This window comes from Grus americana, chromosome 9 (assembly GCF_028858705.1).
Source record: "Grus americana isolate bGruAme1 chromosome 9, bGruAme1.mat, whole genome shotgun sequence".
Taxonomy (NCBI): Eukaryota; Metazoa; Chordata; class Aves; order Gruiformes; family Gruidae; genus Grus; species Grus americana.
Window position 1 is genome coordinate 27529985 of NC_072860.1, and position 21271 is coordinate 27551255.

The 21271-nt window shown below is 49.6% G+C and overlaps 1 protein-coding gene and 1 long non-coding RNA gene across 8 annotated transcripts in view; both read right to left on the minus strand.

The window, feature by feature from the left end:
- The window catches only part of LOC129209800 (uncharacterized), a 14721-nt gene extending 6301 nt beyond the window's left edge, over positions 1-8420 (minus strand). The window contains exon 1 of the long non-coding RNA XR_008578222.1: positions 6592-8420. This is a non-coding gene — a long non-coding RNA (uncharacterized LOC129209800). The remainder of the gene's footprint in view (positions 1-6591) is intronic.
- Positions 8421-15749: 7329 nt separating this feature from the next.
- LEKR1 (leucine, glutamate and lysine rich 1) overlaps positions 15750-21271 on the minus strand; it is a 94475-nt gene continuing 88953 nt past the window's right edge. For all 7 annotated transcript variants that reach the window (XM_054835302.1, XM_054835298.1, XM_054835300.1 and 4 more), the window contains 2 exons: positions 20025-20324; positions 15750-17472 (listed from right to left, as the gene is read on the minus strand). In XM_054835302.1, the coding sequence (XP_054691277.1) occupies positions 17059-17472; positions 20025-20324 (714 nt within the window). In that variant the 3' untranslated portion in view covers positions 15750-17058. The remainder of the gene's footprint in view (positions 17473-20024; positions 20325-21271) is intronic.

The following is a 21271-nucleotide window of genomic DNA, read 5'->3' on the forward strand; positions in this document are numbered from 1 at the left end:
TTACAGCATCTGCCGAGCGGCGATAGCATGGCGGGTGTTTCGGGAAGAGGTGGGCACCCAAACACCTCTCGGGATCGGGGCCAGAAGAGATGGACTCCTTTGCATTTAAGTCCCGTTGGTCGGTAAGGGTGGGAGTTCGGTTCCTACGCGGATGTCCCCCTCCAGAGGTGACTTCACACACGTTGCAGCTGTCTTTCAGCAGCACGGCGTTCCCCAGCACCCCGGCTTTGCGGGGCCACACACGGTGGCGATGCCCAGCGCTGCGCAGGCAGGATTACCCATGGGATGCGCCTTGAGATCGGCCGCAGCCTTAAAACGAGCACGATTAGGTCCCAGAGCAGGGGCTGGAGAACGAACCGCAATTAGTCATATTCCGAACCGTGCCTGTGGCACTTGAGCGTCTGAAGAGAAAGCGGGAGCCGCGACGACCCGGGCAGACCTTTGGGCTTGGCTGGCTGCAGTCGGGGCTGCTTAATCCACGTGTAGATACTGAAACGAAGCAGCCCGCTATTCGGAGAAGCCGAGCAGCTGCAGCTTCCAGTGATTTCGCTGAGCTCTGTAGTGAATATATTTCTGAAAACCAAGTACTTCCATGTAGGTACCTAAACAAGGACCTGGGACTCTGGCTTTGGGAACGAGACCCAAACATTTTTTGGGCTTCCAGCTTTTCAGGTGGAAATTTCTATTTCCTCGCCCTCCTGAGCTGTAGGAACTGAGCGGGCGCGGAGCGAGCCAGTTTGGAAAGTCTTCTAAGGACCGGCGATCTCTCCGGGAGCTCTCTCCTTTCCTGAGCCCCCAAGGGAGCTACTTGAAAAACACACTGTTTTCTTCAGCTCAAATGCTTTCAGACTACTTCTCGCCTCGTCCCTCATCCTCACCTGCATTTCTGGGGAAGTAACGTGGAGCCTCAGCCTTTGAACGGAATGGTTTCATCTGGCAAGGCTATAAAACCAGGTGGCAGGCTCCGAGCACCTCCTGAGCTCAGAGATTTATGCGTTCACTGGGATAACGCAGGGGAAAAGCACCAGCACTACGCCAGGCAGCAATCCATGCGAGCCGCGTGATCGCAAGGGCTATCACAACCGTTTCACTACATCTTCTCCGGCTTCAACCACATTTTCTCGTACGTTCCTCCCCACATTGCACTAGGAGGCTAGCAAACGGTGCCAAGATACTGCCAAGAGGCTCTGCTTCCACATGCAGAGACTTCTTAGACACAAAGAGAAAGTCAGGTGGAAAGAGGAGAACAGACCCCTCATTCTAACTGGGGCATGCTCTTTTCCCAGCCAAGACTCATCTTATTAAACTCACATTCATCCAGCCCTGGGACTGAAAAACTCATAGGCAATTGATGAAAATTACAGCAAACGAGCTCTCTTTGCACGATGTCCTGGAGGCTGCCCAGCCAAAGAGATGGCAGATGAATGAATAGCGCGATGCCCTTGTAACGGCAGAGCCCCACAGCTCAGCCCCTGGCAGCGGACGGAGATAAAGAGCACAGCAGCACACGCAGAGGGAGACCTCGGTTTTACCAGGACAATAAAAAAATACATGGCATAAAATAGCATTCAGGCCACCCAACAAGGATGTGCGTTCACGTTTGAACACGCTCCCTATTGCAGGAGAACTGGGTGAAAATGAAAATTATTTGATGCCGCACTAACTTCCAGGGAGCCCGATTTGCAGAGCAGCCTGATGTCACATTCCTTTTTAACGCGGGTTAGTAGGCGATCTCCACCCCACTGCTTGTCGCACAGATTGGCCTAAGACGGAGTCTGGAAGGTTTAAGGTAGGGGCTGTGCAATGAGGAGGGTGGTAGAAATGTGACCAAAGTCTTCTGCATGTCCAGGTTGTCTACGGAGGAGAGGGCGTGGGGAAGGAGATGCGATCATTGCTAACTGCATTGGTTTACACCTTGCTTAATTACGCTTTTGTTGATCACTACGGGGCCAGAAATGAAGTTTCGCCCCTAGACACGTGAGTTTAAATGAAGTCCCCAGCCCAGAGGCTGAGGTTGCGCTCAGGGCTCCGGGTGAGGAGCACCAGCCCACAACCAGCGCGTCCCGCGCACGCTCTCGGGGCTGTGGTCACGGTGAGGTTTCAGGTCCAGCCATCGCTTGCCCTGGGTCAGGCCGAGAGGGATCACTGCAGACTTTTGCCTTTCGGGGTCTGTGCTGTAGTCTGGTTTCTCGCACTCTGCGCCTCCTCCTTAACGCAACCCCTTCTGCTTCCAGCGCCTGCCAAGGCATTTGCTCTCCCCTGTAATTTCTGGAGCTAGCTTTTCGGGCTCTTTCATGCTTATTACGTAAAAAATGAATTGGGCTGTGATTGTGGTGAGGGACGTTCTGCAGACCTCCTGCCTGACCCTCCCCGTCCACGGGCTCCCGTTACCGCAGCTATTGCACAGCCCGGCGCCCCGGGAGCCAGCGACACGGCTCCTCTCTCGCCCCAAGTCCTGCGGGCGAAGGGCCGGTCCCTCGTAAGATGGATGCGCAGAAGGTTCGTGACATCCTTGACCAAAGACAGCCAGAGGAAAGTATTTCTGTGAGTTTCTGCTCATACCAATTCATGGAAAAGCCTGGTCTTCAGAAGCAACTTTTCATCCTTTTGTTTTATAGCACAAGAATGAAAAATCAAAACGCTCCCCGTGGCCAGTTTTAGCAGATGAATTATTGTTTCATTCCAGCTCTAGTAACCGCTCCCGTCATCCTCGGAGGAGGTGCGATATTGTTATTTTTAGAAGGAATCTACAAAAACCAAACCCAAAAAAGACATCGGCAAACATAATGAAGTTGGCAACTGCTGATCGATGCAAGCGCTGAGGCGATATTGCTACTTGGTGACCCCACAGCACCCATAAATCGTTCTCCACAGCTGACCTCTTTCTGGACACTTTTCAGCTGTTGCTGATGAGCTTTTTCTGGGTACTTTTCCCAAAACGCACATGTGGTTCTTTGTTCAGAACTTTACGATGATTAAAATGACCAGTCGGTCCTGGTAACTTAAAACAAATATTGCAGCTAGCACAATGCTTCCCATACACAGGAAACAGCTGGATAAATGGAGGCTGAAACGGATTTCCATAAAAGCCAATGATTCATGAAAACCGGTGCTCAGCAAGCGGGGTCAGCCTCGGGTTCCTGAGGAGCTTCCTCTGCCACAGACAGACTCCACCGCCCTGACCACCACTCTGCCCACCGTCACCCTGTCGCTCGCCCTCGGCATCACGTGCGAGACTGGCGTAATAGGAGGAATTTACAAAATACGGCCTTGGGGGGATGTTTCATCTACATTTTCTGCTGCCCGGTGAAGTGCTTCTCAGCTGACCTGGACATGGAAAACATGTGATCTCATAAGTCAAGAGAGGGCAACCCTTGTTTTATTAATGCTTTCGGTTGTTTGATTTCTCAGGAACCTGTAAGTGGACGTTTGGGCAGGACAGCGAGCACGACCCTCAAACCAGCAAAGGAAAACCTGCTGCGCTTGCGGTGCGTCTCAAGGCTCCTCGCTCCTGCCTCTGCGACCACCAGATTTCTCCAAGGACTCTTTACCCAAAGTTCAAAGCAGGTACTTGCCAGCTGGGCATTATTCATTGTAGTAAAGTGGTGGTAGGCCAAAATAAATCACTTTCCGTGTCACATAGATTGGGAGATGGAAAATACCGTTTGGGTCATACGGTTCATCAGCTCCTGCCAGGGCAGGGCTGCTCCTGACAGTACATTTTCCATAGCTTTTTTCCTGTCCACTTTGAATGACTCAAGCGCAGGGGCTCCACCGCTCCCCCCAGAGATCTTCCATGGCTTGCACAACTCCACGTGAGGACATTTTCCTCTGTACTGCACCGAAACTTTCATTCGCTAAATGTCATCCCATGACTCCCGTTGTGGACCACCCTGAATCATTCCACCCTTTCGCTGATGTTTACCACCCTCAGTTCTTATTTTGTGCCCATCGCCATAGCATCTGAATACTTCTGATCTGCAGATACATCCCGCCGAGGATAAAAGACGGCCATGTGGCGCCTGGTGCTTGGAGAGGTGGCCACGAAGACACCTTGGGCAAACCATCTTCAGCCCGTGCCCCATGCAGACAAACCCAGACAACCTCTCAATTAACAAACTAAAGCGACCGGCTTTTGCAGAAGAGTTCAAACTCTTGATACCCGCCTACATTTAGCAAAAAGAAAACCAGTAGCCTGAACTGCTGTAATTGATGAGGAAACGGAGGGAATGGTCTTCATCACACTTAGAAGTCTGGTGGCTCTCGTGGGACATTTTTCCTGGTCGTATGTGAATGAAGTGAAGCTGTCACCACACATCACCTACCTCCAGCTACCCACCCCAATTAAACTGCAGATGTGTGGGCTTCACTTGAAAAACCTTGTCTTTGTAAAACAAAGGTGTGGGTCGGGATGCTGTGAAAAAGACTGGACGCTCACGTAGCAGCTGGATGCACGGCCCTGAAGGAACAACTGGTTTTACACGGGAAACATCAGAAACTCGGCCTCAAATTCCTTCTTCTGGCACAACATCGTGCTCTTTTCACAGAAACGGAGCCCTCGCGGGGAGCCTGACCCAAAGCGCGGCGTGGTTACGGGGTCGAGCAGGGTCCAGCGAGTCTGAAAAAGTGCGGAGAGCAGAACTGATAGCATGTGCCTTGGAGGAACGACCGACGTTTGTTCGTTAGCGTCTGCGTGATGGGATGAGGGCCATTGCCCTCTCATCTTCCGCGAGAAGTCACAGCTACAAAAGCCCCATCACACCCTCCGAACGCCTTCCTCTACAACCGCACTGTCCGCGCTACGCTGGAAGACAAAGGAAAGAAGAAACAATGCCAGCAAAAGACACAAGCTGCCCAATTTCAGCGCTCAGCCCCGGATAACCCGGAGCCCGTCACCTCGCAGATCTCCTTATCTCACCACGCACGCAACCAACTGGCCTGCCACGGCAATTTAACCACTTACTTAGGATTCGTTTTGCTTACCCGACACCAGAGATGCCCCCACGCAAAATATTTACCCGTAGCCATAGCTGCAACAAGCAACGCAACTGCAACAACTTCTCAGCATCAGCAGCAGAGCTGGCGGAGCCTCCACCCCCCCTCACCGCTGGCCCCGGGGCTGGGACGAGGGACCCACCGATCAAACGGGGCGACGGGAGCGCTCGGACCTTCCCAACGCCACCCCCAGCACAGCCCGAGGTGGGATAGCGACGCAACATGCCCGTGTCAGCAAACGGTGCTCTCGAGCTTGATTTCTTCCTCGCTGAGGGCACGGAGCAATGACGATGGGCATCCAAAGCCCGTTTGTTCACGGCACCAACCAAGATGTTGGGCAAAACAGACGGGACGAGGCAGCTCCCTTTCCGTGAGCTGAGGACGCTGCCACCGAGGTTGGAGTTGATCAGCGATGCTCACGTTTTCCAAAGCTTTGCTTTGGGGTCTCCTCAGCGTGGGGCAGATGTTGTTGTGTTCAGCCTTTCGTTCCCAATTTGCAAGTTTACTTTTTTTCAAAAAAAGAAGAACAAGCGGGCGGCTGTATTGCCACAGGCTAACCTACCACGAAACCGTGCCTGCGGTCCCACCAGCCAGGGTCAGCCAGCGCCGGACGTAGTGAGGATTTCCCTCCCGACGCAGCGACGGGACGGGGAGAACACTGAATGCCAAAACCCGGGTCAAGCCTCCATCGCTCCCCACGGGAGGAAGGCGGACACTCGGGTGCCAGGATCGGGGCTGCCCCTGCCCGCTCCCCCCCCCACCCCAGACACAGTCGGCCTGGACCAGCCAGGGGCCACCACGAAACCACGCCTCGAGCGGGGCCGCTGAGATGTCCTACCAACCACTGCTGGGCAGAACCCCAACACGCGCCGAGCGACTCCCGCCACGACTCTGCCACGGGGCACGGTGTACGCGGCCAGGCTTTCCTTCCCACGCACGCCTGCCGCCGAGCTAAATCTAGCTGGTTTGGTTTGGTTTGTTTCACTTGACACACATATATTTAAGATAAAAAGGAAAGGAGATGGTAGCCCCTTAGGAGTGTGTACGCCTGCCAGCCCGGCCCTGCCCTTCTCCAGCCACAACCGGGATGCCCAAGGACGGGGCCCCACCCTGAGCACGAACGTCACCGCGATGCTGCGGCACACGAAGCTGTGGGGAATGACCCAGGAGGGGCCCCAATCCGGCACAAAACCTGAGGAAGCGCTAGCTGGGGAGAGCCAAGCTGGGTGCTGGACTGGGCTCAGCGCCGGCCTGGCATTTCCAAATCAGCGGAGTCTGCCTGTTGGCACCCCAGGCAGCTCTGGCACCCGCGCTTTCTGTCTTACAGGCGTTCCCTGTCGAAACAAGATTTGTTTGTGTTTTGTAAGAGCTAGCGGCTGTTACACATGTCAAAATATTTCTAACAATTGCCCCTTGCTGGCTGCTTCTCCCAGAAGGGTGACTGGTGAGGAGCGGCGCGGTCCTTGGCACATTTCTGCGTGGTTACGCAAAGGTCCTGCTTTCTGCAGCGGGAACCAAAAGTGGCAGGAGCACTTTGATTATATTTCCAAACCTTTTCCAGCAACACCCTACCCCAACGGCTCCGACTTTTCTTACCTTTGCCATGAAGGACTTTACCATTTCCTAGCTTTACCACGAACAAGCAATGCCAGGACTGCTGGGAGCGGGAGAAGGGGCCACTGCGTTCCCGTGGCTGTTTTTTCTCTCGCCCCCCCACCCCGTGCAGCTTTCGGGGAGCGGGTGGCCTGGCTCAGCTCATGAAGGAGGAGGACAAAGCCATTTCTGTGTGCAAAATTGCAGAACGGAGACTCTGCAGTTTCAGTGCACGCCGCGTGACTGCGCACGCAACAAACGTGACGGGTACGGGACAGACACCCACCGTTTAGAGATCAGGCCGCGAGAAATAACGTTTTGCAGATGAAAGCCATTGCTAAAGATAATAATTAACTAATGCTAATTGCGTCGACTTTGGAAATGACTGCTGAGCAACTGCCTGAAGTCACCAAACTGCCCGTGACAAGGTCAGGCACGACGGTGAAGCACAGAAGCGAAGTGAAGAACGCAGGTACCTCCAGGGTACTCTCCCACTGGCAGCACAAATCACTCGGACACTCTCATTTACACGGAGGCAGTGAAGGCTCTGGTAAGGGATGTATTTTTTCCCCCCCACCGTCCCGAGACTTGCAGAGGATTAATTTCAACAGCAGTCTGCTAGTGACCACTCAGGGATGCCGAGATGACGTGAGCAGGGCTGAACCCCAGAGAAATGCCTTCAGGGTACCGGCTGCTGGGCTGGGGGAGCGCGACGGGCTCGTCCCTGCGTTGCGTGGCGGCTCAGCCTCCCTCGTGCACAGGGTGCTCACACCTGCCGCTCGTGAAGGAACCCTGGAACAAAGCGGCTTCCACAGGCATCGCTGCTGAGCAAGGTCACCCCGAGCTCCCGGCTGCTTCTCCTCTTCGGACTCTTAAATCATCGGGCTGCGCTGATGAAACGCCGTACGGTTGTAAAGGAGGCATCAGTTCTCGTCACCCCCCTCAGCCGCGGCCTTGTGAGCAGTAACTCTGCAAAGCAAAGCTTCGTGCTGAGGTGCCACTGGAGGAGAACTGCCCCCGGCTGGGGCAGGACGCCGGGTTTCGCTGTAAATGACATCGAGGACCAGCCCTGTCCAAGCTGATCGCTAACCTCCAAGTTCCCTTTGAAGCCCGCAGCTCCCATCGCCTGGGCTTCTCACCGCGTCTGAACTGAAAATCGCCAGGGCTGTTAGCGGGGCACCCTGGCCGAAGTACAGCCTAAGCAAGAGCAAGCACCACCCCCAGTACCAATAACCCCTTTATTCCCATTTTTAGTTTGGTTTTGGTTTTATACCGTGTCTGAGAAAGAGCCGGCCCTCAAGTTGTCTACACGTTTGTGTTTGTTGCTTCCACCAGAGCCCACGAAGGGACCTCTTACAAACGTACGCCTGCCGTGCTTTTTGACCTAGCCGCTTCATTATCTTCTTTTGTACTTTGTAAAAAGTTGTTTGCATCATTAAAGACCTTTTACACGCTGCTGGCCGCAGCTGGCTTTCGTCGTGTGCACGGCAATATCAGCTTCGTGTTTGTACACAACTGTTCTTTAACTCTCACATCAATGAATTCCGAAGCTTTGAAGCATTTCCAGTGGCAGCGTCGACAGGAGGGCACACGCCCGAGCAAGGCTCCATCCGCGTCATCCGGCCTCACCGCGCCGACCACGTGCAACGCGCTGCGCCTTGCGCGATGGCCAGCACGGGTTTCAGCGCTGAGGCACACGCACGACAGCGTTTTCCTGCCCCGGCAGAGTTTAAGATTTCCACAAATAGGAAAACAAAAAGTGAAACTTTCTGGGTTTGCTGAAGTGAAATCCTGTTTGGTTTGACTGTCGGTTTGAATTCGAATGCCTTTTGGTTTTGTCATAAGTCACTAACTGAATTCTGTACTTTTTTTCCAAACGGAATAAAATACAAATTTAAAATAAAATTTTAGCATTCAGTAGTGTCAAAACAGGGTATTCTATCAACTTGAAAAAACATTAAATGTCTTTTTTTTGGAAATAGGAGGCTTCCCAAAACAAACCATTTCCTGTAAATTTGTGGGTTTGAGGAACCAGCAAACGCAGGTTTTGTGGGGTAAAATGGCTCTGTGTCATCGCTTGTGTGTTCCTGACATTTAGAAATCGAGGGATCTTCAGGAGATGTAGAACTCTGCGCAGCTTTCAGCGCAGCCAGCATCACTCCACAGCCCAGTAAGTGAACAAGCGCAGGTAAGGGTGGCACCCGCAGCCTGATTCGGGATTGCTCTTTTCTCCGCTCGTGTGTTGGGTTACGACTCACACGAACAGGTCATAGTTAAACCGGAGCTTTGCAGAGGCTGGTGCGGTGCTCAGACCCGGGGCAGTGACGTTTTCCGCTGTAATGAGACAAGCTTCACGACCGAAACGGCTTCTGCATAGCACATCCACGTTGTTCCCAATTTTGTTTAGTGTGTGACAGCAAACAGAGGATGAACAGAAATCCAGGCAGAATATCTGTCGGTTCACGACCCGCGGCAATGGGGATGTGCTGACGTCCTACGAGCAGACAGGGCGGCAGGGAACCACTTTCGTCCCTCTCCATGTGCCGTGTGTCAGAGCTGCCCGCACGCAGAGTGCGTCAAACCATCATTTAGGACCCGCGGTACGACGAGCAAGGCGAGTACACAGCCGTTCCGTGGGGTGGGGGGCCGGCAGCGTGACACCCACGGCAAAGGGACTACGCAGAGGGTGGACGCGTATGAACCCACAGCGAAAGGGCAAAGAACGAAGGCAAGGCGCACGGTGCAATGCACACCCTGATAACATCCAAGCCTGCTAACGACAGTTGTTTCTGCTCTGCTTTCGGTTTTGGTACATGTGTACGGAGGGACGTACCCAGAGCCGCAGGCACAGCCCGCGCGTGGCCAGGGAGGGGAGGCATGCCGGGGGGCTCGTCCCACCACAGCACGGTGCTCCCTCCGAGGCCTTCTCCGCTTGCGCTGCAGAGAAGGACCTGGGAGTCCTGGGGGACAACAAGCTCTCCATGACCAGCAGCGTGCCCTCATGGCCAAGAAGGCCAATGGTGTCCTGGGGTGCATGGAGAAGAGCGTGGCCAGCAGGTCGAGGGAGGTTCTCCTCCCCCTCTGCTCTGCTCTGCCCTGGTGAGGCCACATCTGGAGTTGTGTGTCCAGGTCTGGGCTCCCCAGTTCAAGACAGACAGGGAACTACTGGGGAGAGTCCAGCGGAGGGCTGCGAGGATGATGAGGGGCCTGGAGCATGTCTGGTACGAGGGAAGGCTGAGAGAGCTGGGGCTGGTTAGCCTGGAGAAGAGAAGGCTGAGAGGGGATCTGATCGATGCTTATCAATATCTAAAGGGTGGGTGTCAAGAGCAAGGGGCCAGACTCTTCTCAGTGGTGCCCAGCGACAGGACAAGGGGCAACGGGCACAAACTGGAACACAGGAGGTTCCATCTCAACATGAGGAAAAACTTCTTCACCCTGAGGGTGACCGAGCCCTGGGACAGGCTGCCCAGAGAGGTTGTGGAGTCTCCTTCTCTGGAGAGATTCAGAACCTGCCTGGACACGATCCTGTGCAACCTGCTCTGGGTGATCCTACTCTAGCAGGGGGGGTTGGACTAGGTGATCTCCAGAGGTCCCTTCCAGCCCCCACCGGTCTGGGATTCTGTGACTCTCATGGACACCTGAGCCTTTACTCCAGCTCAGCCTTCACTCCCTGCCTCCGCTCCCACCTGCCCCCCATTTCCCCTTTGATTCTCTACCCTCATTGTGCCAAGCCCCAACAAGTTTGCTGCCCCAGAGCAAACCCTCGCGTCCCTGCGCAGTGCTGCCAGGTATCAAAGGCAGCTCACGCTCCCCGCCATGGAGCCCGGCAGCTGGGACTCACTTCTTGGACACAGCAATTTACGTCAAGAAGGCTCTTTAAAGCTTTCTTCAGAGAGACGTGAAACTGCCTTTGTAGCAAACGAGTCGCTGAAGCCTACTTCAGCAGTGGACAAGAGCTGTGGAGCACACCAGAAGGGCTTTCTGTCTGACAAAAGGTATGGGGATAAGGTATAATACACGTTGTAGACATTTTTTATCTTAATACTTTTTAAAAGCAGATTTTTTTTTTTTTTTTTTAAGGTTCTAAATATTCTTTTATGGACTTTTCCACGGGAAGCACACTGCGAAGGGCTGTCCACAGAAACTGGTGTAAAGCAAATCGTAACAGGCTGGCGTGATCCACGTCGCCCAGTTAACTTCAAGGCAAGTCGTGCTTTGGCCAGTGAAGCGCTGGTGGAATTGCACTTGTTTTCAGCACAGGGCTATAACACAACGGGGTCTGCTTGGGTAGAACAGACGGTATTACCTTGGTAGGCTGCTCAGCGATCGTCCTGTGGCTTACCGGGAAGAAATGCGGTCACATCCTGGCACTGCCCTTAATTCAGCAAGCATTCAAGGCTCCAGATGGAAAACCACAAGGAGGGAATGCTTGTCGCGCGGGCGTTTCAGAGGATAGAGGGCATCTCTGGAGAGACAAGCAAAAATAATCTGCGGGAACTGGCCATGCTTGCTTGGAAGATTTTTTTTTCATTATCTGGGAACGGTTCACAGCGCAATGCCAGATGCTCATATTTTCCATCACACAAATTATATTTCCGGTGTTAAAAAAAAAAAATCTCTTCAACGTTAATCTTTTGCAGTATCCTTTTTATTATCCTATCAAAATTAATTTTGTACTATGCTTTGAGGATGAAAAACCCCCACATCAGTGCTAAGCATATTTGGTTATATTGTTTCACACCATTACAATTGCATATGGAGTTTATTCTTTCTTCAGCAGAATACACTTAACCACCTATAACAATTAAAGGCGAAATCTAAGATCAAATTTTCATTATCTAAATAAGTCCCCATTTTACATAACCAAAAATAAAGATGTGTGGCTTTTATCTGAGAAATTTCCCCAATTTCATTTTCTTCTGCTCTTTCTTTTGTATTAAAAACGTACGGTGATTCTGCAGCGTACTGCAGGCTTTAAAGGAAACCAGTCATAAAATGCTGGGAGCCAAATCAATAATTTAAAGCAAAGAATATCTCGCAGCACAACTGTTTCTTTAAGTGAAAAGAAAGACATACTAGCTTTTTTTCTGATTAATACAGTTGAATGACATATGGCATTGGGTCTGGCACCAGTTTCTATTTTCATATACTTTTAATGCTGCTAAGATACTAAGATCCTTTTTTTTATTCTGAAGTCTGATTTCTTCCTTTGTGGAAAAGCTCCACATGCAAGCCCCAGGCAGGGATCATGCACACCAGCTCAGTTAGCGATCTGTTTATCATTTTTAGTACGAGGCACATCACGGCTTTATATTGTAATATTGTATTAGGAATAAAAGTTTGATACATATGGCAAGGTCTTATAGCTACGATACATATGGCTCTGATATGTATGGTGAGCAATAATTTCATCTCCTGTCAAACGAGCAAGTCAGGTCCATGTCACCAGACGCGGATTTGACTCTTTCTGCGCTATTATCTGTGGAAAACACAGACATTTTGGGCAACTTTTAGTGGAAAAGTGATAACCCACGATGAGGTATAGACTGCTTTACATTCGATCGCTACTCCAGCGAGTGTCCTGGGACAGGTCTGGGGGAAAGGCCCGGCTCTCCCGCCCGAGCTTCCCGTGGGCTGGATCCACGTCATTTCTCGTCCAAGAGCCGTCGATTTGCATTTGTGATGCGTGTGAAGTAACGTGCCTGGCTCTTGCTGTACGTACCGCGGGCTCTGACGCTCATCGACGCGAGCGTTAGGCTTGGCTTTCGAAGGCAGCCCATGGAGTCTACATGCTGGATGTGCCCACGCTGGCCGAGAACTCAGCTCCCTGACCTGCTGCGGGTCCCAATCTCCTGCAGGTCTAGGCTAGCCGTAGGTACTTGATCAGTCTTTCCTGCTCGTTTCTGCTCCTCTTTCAGAGTGAACCAGCAAGTTCCTTCTAAGACGAAACCAAGGCACAGCTCTGAGCACCCCAGCAGAGGTCCTGTCCTGCAGGGTGGCCCCTGTTCAAAGTTTTCCCCCCTAGACTACATTGGCCACGTCCGTCTGGTTTTACCTCCTGGGATGCAAGCCTTCAGCAGGAAGAGGACAACCCCAACACTGCAGTTGTCTAAGAGCGGCTTGCTCCTTCTGCTACGGCAGCCAAGCGTCGCTGCGGATACACACTGCTTCTGTAAGGCCTGCAAGCCAGAAGCTCCATCTTCAGCTTATCTCATCTACACCTTCTGCAGGGACGGGGCAGAGCAAAGGCCTGGCCTGAGGCTGGGGAGCGATCCTGGGTGAACACGGAATGGCTCTCTGGGACAGCAGCTGAAAGCGAGCACTCAGGAAGCACGTGCAGAAGTTTGAGGCATCTCAAATGGACTCTGCCGTTGCCTCGTATGCCAGAAACGCTGTGATGGCTCCACTCACCCTGTCCCACCTCAGCTTTGGCTGGTGCCCTGTACCTCCCCTCCCATCAGGCACAGATATATGTGCTTTCCCCATCAGTGATGATGCTTTTGCACTCAAAAAGAGACAGCTGGCCAAATGACAAATGACGTTTGATGCTCACGTGAAGCCTTCTCTAAAGCATCAGACCAACGTTACCGACTCATCATCATGCCCAGAGGGATCAGGCTGGGCCCGGTGGGCAGGCTGGAGAGGGCAAGCACTGGGCAGCGCTGGCTGGCCCGGCCAACGACACCCAGCTCAGCCTCGCAGGGCACCGACCTGCCCACAGGCTCCTTTTCCCGTCCCCAAACGCGTGTGACGGCAGTCCCCTCACAACTTCTGCCTGGGCACTTCTGCTTCCTCCCAGCACTCACATCTGCGCTCAGCCGCTGCGCGTAGACTGTCTCCGGTTGATAGTCGGACACTAAATATTTGGAACTGCTCTGGATAAAAGCACGTGGATAGCTTTGGTAATAACGCAGACTGGGACGCTGGCCCAGGGTGCAAACTGGCAGCCTGCTAGCGGCATTAATACTTTATGGAAAGATTTGGGACTGTACAAGCTCCTATTCTCGATCAGGCAACAATATCAGCTCTGTCAAGGAGGAAAACAGAAGCCTTTGCATTAGGCAAGAACAAGGCGACCCGTTGCCATGGGATGTTTTCTTGTAACCTTGAGAAGCGAAAGGATGGCTCACTGCCTACAGCCAGCGGGTCAGGATCCCACAGAGGCAGATTTGTTTCAAGCCTGGAAATTTTTTTAGTATTCCCTTGTGCCATGAGTGCTAGAGTGCAAGGTCCAGCATACGAAAAACCCATTCATAAATGACACTGCTTCTACAAGATGCATTGTCTCCAGGAAGTTTTATTTCCTGAAAATGCGGTGATATAATTAGGTGTCTACATCCTCCGTGGTACTTTCTGCTGGTGCGTTTCATCCCATTACGAGAAATACTCTGTAAACTTTCCCTGACTATGTGAAATTAATTTCTTTTTAAAAGCTGGTAAAAAAGGTTTCCTGACATTTATATATTTTGCTTATTGCTTAGCAGCAGGCATTCTGGGTTTCTGGGAGGGAGGGGAAATAAAGGAAATATTTGTTCTTGACTTGGTTGGGATCCATGATTTATACACGCCCTCGGTGCTGGAAATATTATTTCTGTGGCCGCTCTCATTATTTTACGTGCTATTCCTCTCTTTACAATTTATGACACACAGTCATTGTTTGCTGCTGCTGCTGCTACAGGACACAAGCACCGAAGCAGCAGAGAGCAGCCCAGATTTTAAATCCGACCCATTTCACAGTCCAGCAGCACAAGGGAGGGATGGCTGGTAGGACACGGAATCGTTACCGAACGCACCACCTTGCACGGGGACAGGACGCTTTCCACGTCCGTGCTCCAGCTTTGCTTTAAGCATAGCGACGTCGCTGCGCAGCGGTGATCTCCAGCCAGCAGAACGGTCCACAGGCAACCGTCCCGCTATTAAACTCCAGATGATGACATCAGCTACCGCAGGGTTCGCTGTGACAGCTGTTCCATAGCTGTACAAGGGCGTAAAGTTATGTCATGGCATTTACTGGATTTACATTATTTAAAAATTCTCACAAGACTGTAAAATACAACCAAAGTTCATCTAAAAATTTTAGGAAAAATCTACATAACAGAGCTCTGGAGTTCATAATTTTAAGAACAGCCTCAATGAAAACCTATTCCTTCAGCACAGGAAGGTCGTGGATGGACAGCGGAATAACGATTTTCAAGCTCAAAGAAGTCAGGATCTTTTCTAAAGAAAACTCAGCATCACCGCTGACCAGAGGAGGGGACCATCCGGCCACCCTCCAAAAAGGCTTTGGGGAGCGCTCCCCATCCCTTCTTTCTGCAGTGGCGGAATTGCTGAAAAAATAATTTCCTGAGGCTTGCGGTTCAGTGGAATTGCTTTCACATCTTTGACTCTTCCAATTTTCAACAGTCTTAAGAAAAACACAGATATCTGAGCAAAGTCAGCAGGTCCCGTAGACAGTTCCCGCTGTTTCCCAGGTTCTTGGTTGTGTTTAAGACTCACTGTTGCCATTGGCCAATTAATTAGTCAGTTGGTATTGAGCATAATCCTGCTTTACGAAACCAGACCAGCCTCCACAAGCACCGGGAGGACAGAGTCTATCGGCACGTGCTTGGGCTGGAAGCTACGGCCGGGCTCTGCGCATGGGGGAAGGCAAGCTGGCCAAATTCACAGTAGCCCCCGTGCCACCTGTTGAGGCAAGGCTGAGGAAAAGGTGGATTTTCAGACTCAGACCTCCACCACGCAGAGGCTATACTCGCCTGGGGACAGCATTTGTGTTTGATTCTAACGCGTCCCAATCAGCTGATTTTTGTTAACAGTTTCTTTGAGGTCAGCGCTTAAGAGACTCAAGTTCGGGCCCATTCAATCTGCCAGGTGACCGCAGAGTACCTACGCCACCTCTGTGCAGCAGAGCTACCAGAGTAACTTTTATAACACTGATTTTTTTTTTTTGGTTGCGTTTGGAATTTGTGAATAGAGAATTTTTGAGCCTTTGGACAAGGCTTACTGGTGATTTCAGTGCAAACAGAAGTTGACTAAGACAAAATGCGTTTTCAAATCTAGCCCCAGCTCCTAAATCTACAGTGGCTGTTTCTTCCACTGCTTTGACTAAAATTCATTCCTTGTTACACCATTGGATTCAACGAAGCTTTTCTAATTTTCTCCAGCATTGAAGACGCGGTCTACCGCTGTCATTTTGTCACATATAGGACTATCTCATCGCTCAGAAATAACAAGAAGGTCAAGGTTCATGGTGCGATTATAAATGTATTTGGATTTACCTCTAAAGCGTCCTGTGAAGAACCAACGCCGTGACTCAGAGAAGAGCAAGCCCAGTCCCAAAACTTAAACAGGAGCCGACAATTTCAGTCATCCAGCTGTTCCTACACGTGCTCCGAGAGTCTCCAAAACGTTCCCCTCCAACTTACCTCCCATGAAGTTTCTGTCCCAGTCAGAGGTGATGGTCTCAGAAGGCAGCGGGCAGCAGTTCTTTCAGGGAGTGACCTGGGGCACTGGGGGCACCAGCAGGTCTGAACTGCCCGGTGCTCCCACCAGCCCGGGAGCTTTGCCCACCCCGTGCTCCACGTTGACCAACTACCCCGAGAGCGGAGCTGCCTCATTTGAAGAGCGGGTACTTCTGCAGCGCCTGCACACCAGCAAAGACAACCAGGACTTGTCTGGGCTCGCCATGCTCCAGAACAAACCACAGCTCCACGTATCAAGCAGTAAAATAAAAATATTGATCCTCCAGTGTAACAATTTTACAGAGAACTCCAGCACGTCTACTTTGAAGCTAAAAATCGTGCTTAAATATAAAGACGTTTTTCTGATGAAATTCAAGAGGCAACCATCTTTTGGACAAAATGTATTAAGTCTTCAACTCCTTGTTAATTAGCACAGCTTGAAGACTCGCACACAGAGGAAGCTATGGCCCTGCCAACGGCTAGTCAACTGAGCGCACGCATTGGCCGCGTTTTCACGCTGAGTGATATATACTGCACAACCAGCGAGTCTCACTGGCCTCAGCACAATTATTTGCAAACATAACACTACTCAATTAAATAATGGCAAAAATCTGATTCTAACCAAACAAATCACATCTCTACGCCAGAAACCAGCAATTAAGTTACATGGAAGAACACACAAAAATTCCAGCAAAGTGGTTAAGGAAAACGCTATTTGAAATTGGCAATTATTTTAATTACAGCTATTGAAGGTGTGCTCCTCTTGAAGAGACAATATTTTTTCTTTTTCACTTTAGTCATCTTGAAATGTAGATAGCATTTAATTACACTGCTATGCAATGGGCAAAGAAACATTATTTCTTCGAAAAAAATATATAAAAGTTTAAGTTAATTTTAAGTTGTAGAAATGCATGCATTGCACCGGCTAAGGTTTGGCTCCAGGGCCCACAAGCAAATGGTCATTTGACACAGTGGCATGGTCTCCCACGTGCCACGTACGTGCGCGTGGCTGTCAGAGCTGACTCAGTTGTCGTCTTATAACAGCAGCGATCCTGCTCCTGGGCTCGTTCAGCGAAGCCGCCCTTCCTCTGGGAGGATGCGGTGGGGTTAGAGCCGGCAAGCCCACGCTGCCGCTGCTGTTACGCTTACTGGAGGGGGGTGCCCTGGCTGCTCTCGAAATACCGAACTGTCCAGAAAGATTGATTTCCTTCCCAGCTCTGGGGCTCGTGCGGCTCTTGTGTCCGTAATCGGCGAGCAGGGCAGCAGAGGAGGTTAGGCTGCCCTGAGTCAGGGAACACGGCGATAACGGGAAGTTTCCACTGAGCTTTTTTAGTTCCAGTACTTGTTCCCTGGCCTGAGTCAAAGCTGCAGTCAGCTCATAGCGTTCCTCACACTCTCTGCGCACTGTTTCCTGGAGAAGAGCGTTCTGCAAACAGAAACAAACACTGGGTTTTCAAAACGCCGTTAGTCACAACCTGCCCCTGCTCAGCTCCTCAGCCTTGAGGCAGGGGTGGCTGGAGGGTCCCGGTGCGTACAAACCCTTCCGTGCTTCCCCCTGTTTTGGGTTCTCTGAAAGTCACTCAGAGGACATACATCAGCATTTACACACCCTTCATTCCCTCAGGACACGGTGGAAAATATGAGGTAAGTTATCAGAAGTTCCTTCTGATCTCCAGCCCGTCCTCCAGCTAGGGGGGAACTGGGAACGCTGCTCTCGGAAAGGAAAAAGCAGCGGACAGAGGTTGAGTCTTACTGCGCCACTTCATGACAATAAGATGTTCAAGAAGTTATCCTCCTCTGCAGTTTAAATAATTATGCACTGATTTTTTTTGTGATGGCATTCATTATTGATTATTATTTCCCAAATAATTGGGATAAATGATTTTCAGTCTAGCGCTTTTCCCCAACGTTGCGCTGTGATTACCCATACCCTGAGCAGACAACTGAAACCGTGCCAGCATTACAGAAGTCCCCGAGCTGGTGCAGTATGGGGAACTTATTTGCAATGCTAATTTTCCTGGTTTCCAGCTGAAACAAAAAGTAAATAAAACACAAGGGACAACACTAAATTGAGTCATAAAAGTCAGAGCTACTGGAAGTACTAATACGAGCAGAAAACATCCACTTCTTTGTTCTTCTAAGCAAGCAAGGGCTGCTGGCACCAGGAGGTCCACGAGAAGGGAAGGGAAGCCACCCCCACGGCAGTCTCCAACACGGAGAGCGATGCTCAAGTCAAACGGAGAACACCCTCCCGCGGTCGTGCACAGCCTGACTGCCCGCACACAGCCCCCTCTGTGGAAACCAGTATGAGCTGTACGCCGGGCCAGGTCACGCATCACCGCAAAGCGAGGACAAGCAGTCGTATTTAAAAATTCTCTACGTGATTATGACCGTGGGTGTACGCGGGGAAAAAAATGTGTAAGAAAGAATCTCAAGAGCACTTGTGTGACCTTTTGAAGAGCGAATACTGGTGTCAGTAAGGTCAGAGCACAGAAGTGTGTTCCCACTGAAGTGGAAGGTGGTACGCTCTGTTTAGCCCAGAAGAGATTACTAAAACTATTAAATTTTTGCATCTGTGTTCCTGTCAAAACTTGAAAAATTGTGGAGAAATTAAAAGTCCTTTGTTGACCCATGGGTTTTTTTTAAGATTTTAAAATTTTACTTTGGTCAGAGCATCTGTAGTGGATGTAGAGTGGAAGCACCGAAGTTCTGCTCAGGCTGTCTAACCCCTGTGCAAGGGCGAGCGAAGGAGCTGTTGGAGAAGGAACACAACTACATGCAGAGGCAGAAGCGGGAGAGATGTGAATATCCAAAATAACTTATTCTCTAAATACGTGATGCTGCACACAACTTCATGAAAGAAAGGCAGACGTTACTTTCCCTGCCACTCAGACGGTCACTGATAGTCCATGAAATGATTTGGGAAGCGTTAACCTGCAAATCTGAGTTAGTACCCTGGTGTAAAGTTTATCTTAAAACTAGTTTCAATTTTCAACCCCTCTTATCTCCCCAGTTCCTAATGTGATTATATTAGAGGAGGAGCTCTGCTTCGGAGTGGGGAAAACTAAGAACATAAGCAGAGCCGGTGGAATCTCACGGTTGAGGAGAACAGTGTGTCCCTTCCTCTGCTGAAGTTCCTGACCAAACCTCGAAGGGTGCGCGTCTTTCCAGGAGCCTTTTCCATAGGTACAGGACAGAACGGCTGCCAACAGCATTCTAACTTCACTTACACAGTGTTTCTGAACCTTGTGCAAGGCAGAAATAAATATCAACCCAAGCCCTAATTCACTTTGAAGAGTTTTATTTTCACTGTTTATCAATTGTCTTTCTGCCACGTAATTACTTTGGACTTTCCAGTCTAATCTTATCTACAGTCCCTGCCTTCACCATTTTCACATTTCTCCCAGCCTTACAGGGCTCTCTCCTCCCTTCCCATTATATTCCAAACATTCAGCAAATGCTTGTCATAAGAATAGCCATCAGGCAAATTTCTCTTCCCATTTGATTCAGAACAGGACCGTGTCCGCTCTCGTTCCTATTGACAGTACGAAGGTTTTTCTTACGATTGGTTTCCAAAACAAGCAAGATTGCTGGGAGGATTGCTGCTGTCCGGTTCAAAGAATGAGAAATGTCCCTGCCTTCTGCTTTAAACACAAGAAGAATGCTTTATTTTTTACTCATGTTTAGACAGCATGACGTGAAGCTAGAGTCTAAGAAATAAGTGTCTTGCAGCACCTGATTTTTTTTTTAAATAAAATACTAGTTTAAGTGCTTGATGAATTAAAAATTTCACATATTTTGTGATATAGTGTATTTCTGAAAATATGATGTACTTGTTTTATAAATATTTTAATTTCAAAAAAATTTTTTTTTTTAAACCAGGACATAACAGGGTCTGAAATACAGATGCTTTGAATGATTTTAGAAATCACGTGTCAAAGTAAAAATAGCAAGGCATTTCCTCGGTCATGTTCCTACCTCCTCTTGAACTTGACTCAAATTGTGAATCAGCTGTGTCCTCTCCTGGGTTAATTTTTCCAGTTCATCTGACTTGTGTTTAATTTCTTTCCTCATATTATCCAGAAATGATTCATTATTGTTCTTTTCCATCGTCAGCTGAAATTCAAGTTCAGTTATTAGTCTTTTAAGGCTCTGAATTTCTTTTTCCTTATCTTCATCTTTCTCCGCAAGTTTGATCTGGGCATCTTGCAGCTTCTTTTCAAGAATTTCTGTCTCCATCCTTAAGCTATTGGTGGCACTGGATATTAAACCTGGTATCTGCATTAGATTAGACAAAAGTTGCATTAGTCTACAATCAGTGGATATCTTTAGATATGTAGAATTAAGTATCAGACAAATGTTGACTTCAGGGAAAAAAAAAAATACAAATGCAAGCATACATATCCTCAGAGAAAACAACAACAACAACAACAAGAGGCTTTGAATTTACATAATACCCTCAAAGGACATCAGAGAGCTGTAAATTAGTCAAAACTCACTCACAACAGAGAGATTAATTAGTATGTCCAAGATCAAACAGAGAAATAGAGGAAAAAATGGGAAAACTTAACTTCTTTACTGCAGCCAGTATTTCTTCAGGGTTTTAAAAAATCATAGCCAAATATTTGTACAGCGAACTAAGCCAAACTGTTATTTTCAGCTCTTTAAAACTCCGTGTAATGTAACGAATTTTAAATAACAATATAATTTCATCAAATTAATTTGATTTTTTTCCAGAATTCTCAAGAAATGTGTCAAAATCTTTTGAAAACTAAGGGGATAGGTACAATTTGCCATTTCTATCTAACACTTCAAAACCCGTAGGTCTGGGTAGCTGGGAATAGCCGACTGTGTGTGGTGCAACCACCAGTACAGACAAGGGAAGCAGTTAACTGGCCGCTGGACCTTACCCCATCGGTGCTGAATTCATTGGGGGGGAAAAAAAAAAACAAACCACCAACGTGGATGGGTTTGTGACAACTTGTCATAGCCTGAAACGGTCCAAAGCTTTTAAAATACGATGATGTCGGTTTAAAAATAATTGACCATGACAGTCTATGGCCACTGATGAACTCTGGGTAGAGAAAATGGGAGAAAAAGAACTTCCACACCATTTAACCCAAATAGGTACTTTTTGGCCTGTTCATTAAAAAAATAAACTTATGCCATATAATAAGACTGGGAAGAAATGTTGTGTGATCCAGATACAGGACTACACATGAAGA